The sequence below is a fragment of the Vigna radiata genome, unplaced genomic scaffold (assembly GCF_000741045.1).
Source record: "Vigna radiata var. radiata cultivar VC1973A unplaced genomic scaffold, Vradiata_ver6 scaffold_43, whole genome shotgun sequence".
Classification (NCBI taxonomy): Eukaryota; Viridiplantae; Streptophyta; class Magnoliopsida; order Fabales; family Fabaceae; genus Vigna; species Vigna radiata.
The window spans coordinates 2001771-2006625 of record NW_014542924.1 but is presented as its reverse complement, the minus strand read 5'-3'; the positions used below and the strand labels follow the sequence as shown (position 1 = coordinate 2006625).

Below are 4855 nucleotides of genomic sequence, written 5' to 3'. Positions count from 1 at the left end.
ATTAGTCAATAGCGTTATCTTTTGGTCAATTGAATAATCTCTACATGCATATTTGATTTTCGTCTTTGCATATAAAACCTTGAATTTCGTTTTGTTCAAGTCTTAAATAATCAAGAAATCATACGAAAGTTTAGGCCAAAGAGTCTCTTGGGAAATGATACTCGGCCTTACCGTTTATATTACTTGATACGGTTTGGTACACTTGTCAGAGTCTTAACACATCTCAAGAGCGACAAACTCAAATTCCATTGTTGATCTTGCAATGCTTTTCTAGCTGATCTCCATGTAATCGCACCACCCCCAACTGTGAATACATAACCACTAGTGGATTTTGTCTCATCTGAATTAGATATTCAGTTAGCATCATTGTACCCTTCTAGTACAACAGAAAATCCACTATATTCAATGACATAATCCATTGAACCTCTTAAGTATCTTATAAGCCTGGAAAATGCATCCCAATGATCTTGATTTGGACATTGAGTGTACATATTCAGCCTACCTACTACATAAAGCAATATCAGGTCTAGAAAAGCTCATCAAGTGCAGTAAGCTCCTAATTATCTAGGCATACTGAGACTGGGATAACGATTCTCCTCTATTTTTCATTAATTTAGAGTTAGCATCATACGGGGTACTCACGAGTTTGAAATCATAATACTCAAACTTCTTAAGAAATTTCTCAATGTATTGTTGTTGGGATAGTAATATACTATTTCCTTTCCTTATGATTCCAACATCTAAAATTATATAAATTGAATAAATTCTATTACCAAACTTCTACAACAATCTTAAGGACTTATCCGCAGTGTATTGCGCAAGCCTCCAAGATACAACAAGAACTACTCAAAATTTTTTAAAACTAGTAAGGAGTTATATAGAGAGTAAAAGAATAAATCCAAAATTAAAGAAGATAAGAAAAGAAAGAAGAAAAATTAAAAAAAGACTTATAGAATAAAAGTTTATTTTGAAAGGAGAAAAGAGAGCTTTGGTTATGTGTGTTTAAAAACGGATTGAATGCTCTGTTTATAGAGCTAAAACCAAAAAAAGGAAAGGCCCACTATGACTTGCGGTATGCACCTTTCATCACGGTTTCATTCAATCTATTCAACCCACACTTTCGAAGCTTGCTGCACAAAATCCTAACGTTAAGAATAACGCTTTCTCTGCAAAACGGAAAAGTATTTTGCAATACTTTATCCTACGTGTAAAATAGTAATCTCTAAAATAGTTTTCTCCCATAAAGATATAGATGAAGAAAAACTGATATTAGGTTATAGTTGAAAAATTTATAGAATTGATATGGAATATATCAAGAAATCTTTCTTGTATTGTTAAATAAAAAGTTGGATAATATATTTATACGTTGGAGATGACTGAATGTAGATCTAGTTGCACAAATTTAATGGAGTGAGTGGCAAGATATAATGAATATAAATTTGAAAGCTTTAAACAATGTGGCTGTTGTACATGTCCACAATACTCATGATGATGATGATATCAAATACGAGGGGATCATGCAGAGGCTACTTCTGGTGTAGGAGCAATCTGAGGACAGACGAAGTTTACTTTGTGGCTACCCAAAATCCAACCATTCTTCCACATTTCCATCTGTTCACAACTTGGCACACTCTTAGATGAACCACTTAGTCATGCTCAAAATTTTGGAAACCTTCAACTCTATATTGTACAAAAAAGATTCTCGAACTGTTAACTGCTGAATAAGTTCAAAATTCCTCACTAATCCACATTTTTAGTTAACCGTGTCATGTTTCAGTCTAATACGAAAACATTTTAAAATGTATTTAATACTTTTGCCGTTTTCCAAGAACCAAATCATATTTTATCCCAAAAATATTCTGAATAAATTAACATGTCCCACATCCCTCACTCTCTCCGATGTTGTTTCCACGATCCATGTTATGCATCTTACTTTTTTTTTTTTTTCTTTTTTAAGTATTATGAAGTCCTCTCAGTACTATTGTCACAGTGTTTTGCGCATCGTCTGTACCAAGCATTTCCTTTTCCATTTCATTGCATCTGCCTAATATTTCAGGTATGGTTTCTAGTGTCACATACTTTTAGTATTATATTCTTTTGATATTTCTCCAAAAGTTATGAGAAATTACCATATTGGGTTGCAATGCGAGCGTAGCATTTTGGGTGCGTAACGGGTACTGTACGTAGTTTGAAGATAAGGATAGGACTTGGCAGGGGAAACGAATTAGCAGTCCTGGAAGAGTTAGAAGAGATTATTCTTAAGGGGAAAGATAACGAAAGAAAGAAAGGTAATACAGATAAGGAAAAAGGTGGAAAAGTATGCATGGTAGTGAGATGCAGCGACGTGGTGCAATAAACAACTTCTGAGGGCTTATAATGGCATATTGGAATGTTAAGGAAATAAAGCCATATCTTTCTTTCAATCTTTTCACCACTCATGACCATCACCCTTACCCCACCTAACCAAAAACACTAACCAACACTGTTACTTCTTCTCCACCCAACCCTACTCCACCATCTGTCCCATCCATCACATCCTCTTTTTCATACTATTTATTTACTCTACACTTCAACCAGATCTGTCCTCACGCCAATCCAATCAAATCAAAATTTCTAATTTTTTAAAAAAGTAATTAACTTTCATCATCAACTTCAACTCCTAATCAACTTTTTATCAGTTTCCTTTTTTCCCTCTCGGATGATCAACACCATAACCAAGCATCAAAGCTAGAAAACATAAGATCCCATATACAACAACCATCAAAACACCATACAAAGGTTCGCCAGTAGAATTTACAAAACTTTACACAATCAACAGAAGGTAACATATTCATATTTGGTTTACAGATTGAAACTAACCTTCCCATCTCACAAAAAGCACGCCCATTAATTTACACTTCACGATCAAAAGGCTAAGAGGATGATATATATATATATATATATATATATAATTATCAGTTATTGTAGGTGGATGTGCCGGGGAGGAAACGGTATCGTTTCAATGGGAGTTTGTTTTGTTTGTTCGGTGAAGAACTTGAACAGCAGTTAGTAGTAGTATATTATATATCATATCACATAGCTAAGGTCAAGGTAAGAGCGGCTTTAACGTCTAACCTCCACGCAAAACCTCCACAATCCATACTCCAAACGTCACATGGCACAGTTCTCTCTTTCCCCGAACCGTACTGCAGCCTAACCCAGCCCGTGAACCCTCGGTACGGACAGGATACGCTTGCTTTCATCGCCAGCCATACTCCTCCCTCACCAACTACTTCCCTGTACGCACCATTCGTCCACGTCACCCTCCCGTAACCGTCTGATATAAACCCCGGACACGTGTCCACTTCTAGTTTAGCCTTCCTCTCCTCGTCTCCACTCCCCAACCCCGGCCCCTCCTCCTCCCGCCACATCTCCGTCACGCACTCCACCGTCACCACCGATCCCGCCGCCGGGAACCAGAACGGATCCAGCGACGCACCTGCACCGCCGTGGTTCCCGAAGCTCAGCCACACCGGCGCGTCCTTGTGGCTTTCTCTGGTGGTTGTTTTCTTCAGAACCGGAGTCTCCGGCAGCAGCGGGAGCGTTGTAGGCGGAGGTGGTGGAGGAGGCGCGATTCTCCTCCGAGTGCAGCGCTTGGTGTTGGTGTTAACTTTTGCGCGCTTTCGCTTAGAGGCAACAGATCTGGAGAAGACGTCGGCAGTGGTTTCGGAGGAAGAAGCGTCGGAAAGAGCAGCTGCAGGGAGGGGTTTGGGGGCGATAGGGCGAAAGCCTAACATTATTGTGTGGACCTTGGAGATGCGGTGTGCAGCAGGTGTTTGACACTTGGTGATGCAGCAGCCTCCCTTTGTTTCCATTTCTGTGTTTATGGTTTGGAGAGAAAGAGACAGTGACCGTGAAAGAGTTTGGAGAAACACAGCGAAATGCAGGGAGTGGAGGTTGGGTTTATAGGAATAGTGAGGAGAGACGACACGTGCGAGCGAGAGACAGACGTGGCGGTGGGCACGTAGCAGTAAAGTGTTGGGTAAGTGTGGGGGAAGTGCATGGACCACGTGTCCCAATAGAGATTGCGAAAATGACCGTTGGATTTCCCTAATTAGAAACAAGAGATACTCGCCAAGTGGACGGTTTGATTACGACACCCTTCTCGCTTCAAATACTCACGTCACACTTCATTTATCAAAAATATATTACTATTTCTCTTAATTTTAAAATTCATTTTTGGCATTCTTTCCACATCTCAAAAGCCAGATTCCAAATTTCTCCTACATTTCAAATTTCGAGTGTGGAGCAAATTATTTCAGAGCCACAAATTTTAGAAGTTCTTCCTTCAACTTAAGCTCACTATGGAGACAAAACTGTCGTCAACACAACGCTCTACAAATTATGTTTATGAACCGCCATTAACAGACGTTATATTTATGGAAAAAGAAAGACTAAAATTATTCTATTTAAAGAAAAATAATATTAAAATAAATATTTGACAACGAACTAAATAAAATGTCAAAAAATTAAATACTTCAAATAACTTAGCCTTATTTTTTTCTCACATATATATTTTTGAGAAAGTAGTTTTATTCAAGATTATTATAATAAATATACTAAAGAGTATATTTCTAACCAAGTTTATTAAACTTTTTTTTTATTAAGAAATAGATGAATTTTAAGTTTATTTGGTATATATATATATATATATATATATATATATATATATATATATATATATATATATATATATATATATATATATATATAATCTTTACAATTTTGTATTATAGTTATTATTTATTATTTTGTTATTATATTTTTATTATATATTTGAAGTAAGTCTTATTTTAATAGGAATATAGATCAACCA

The 4855-nt window shown here is 36.8% G+C and overlaps 1 protein-coding gene across 1 annotated transcript; it reads right to left on the bottom strand.

Annotated features, from left to right (window-relative positions):
* Window positions 1-2728: 2728 nt before the first annotated feature.
* Window positions 2729-3935, bottom strand: LOC106752728. The gene has a single exon (XM_014634462.2). The coding sequence runs from the start codon at window positions 3852-3854 to the stop codon at window positions 3072-3074; it is 783 nt and encodes a 260-aa protein (XP_014489948.1). The 5' UTR covers window positions 3855-3935; the 3' UTR covers window positions 2729-3071.
* Between the last annotated feature and the right edge of the window lie 920 nt (window positions 3936-4855).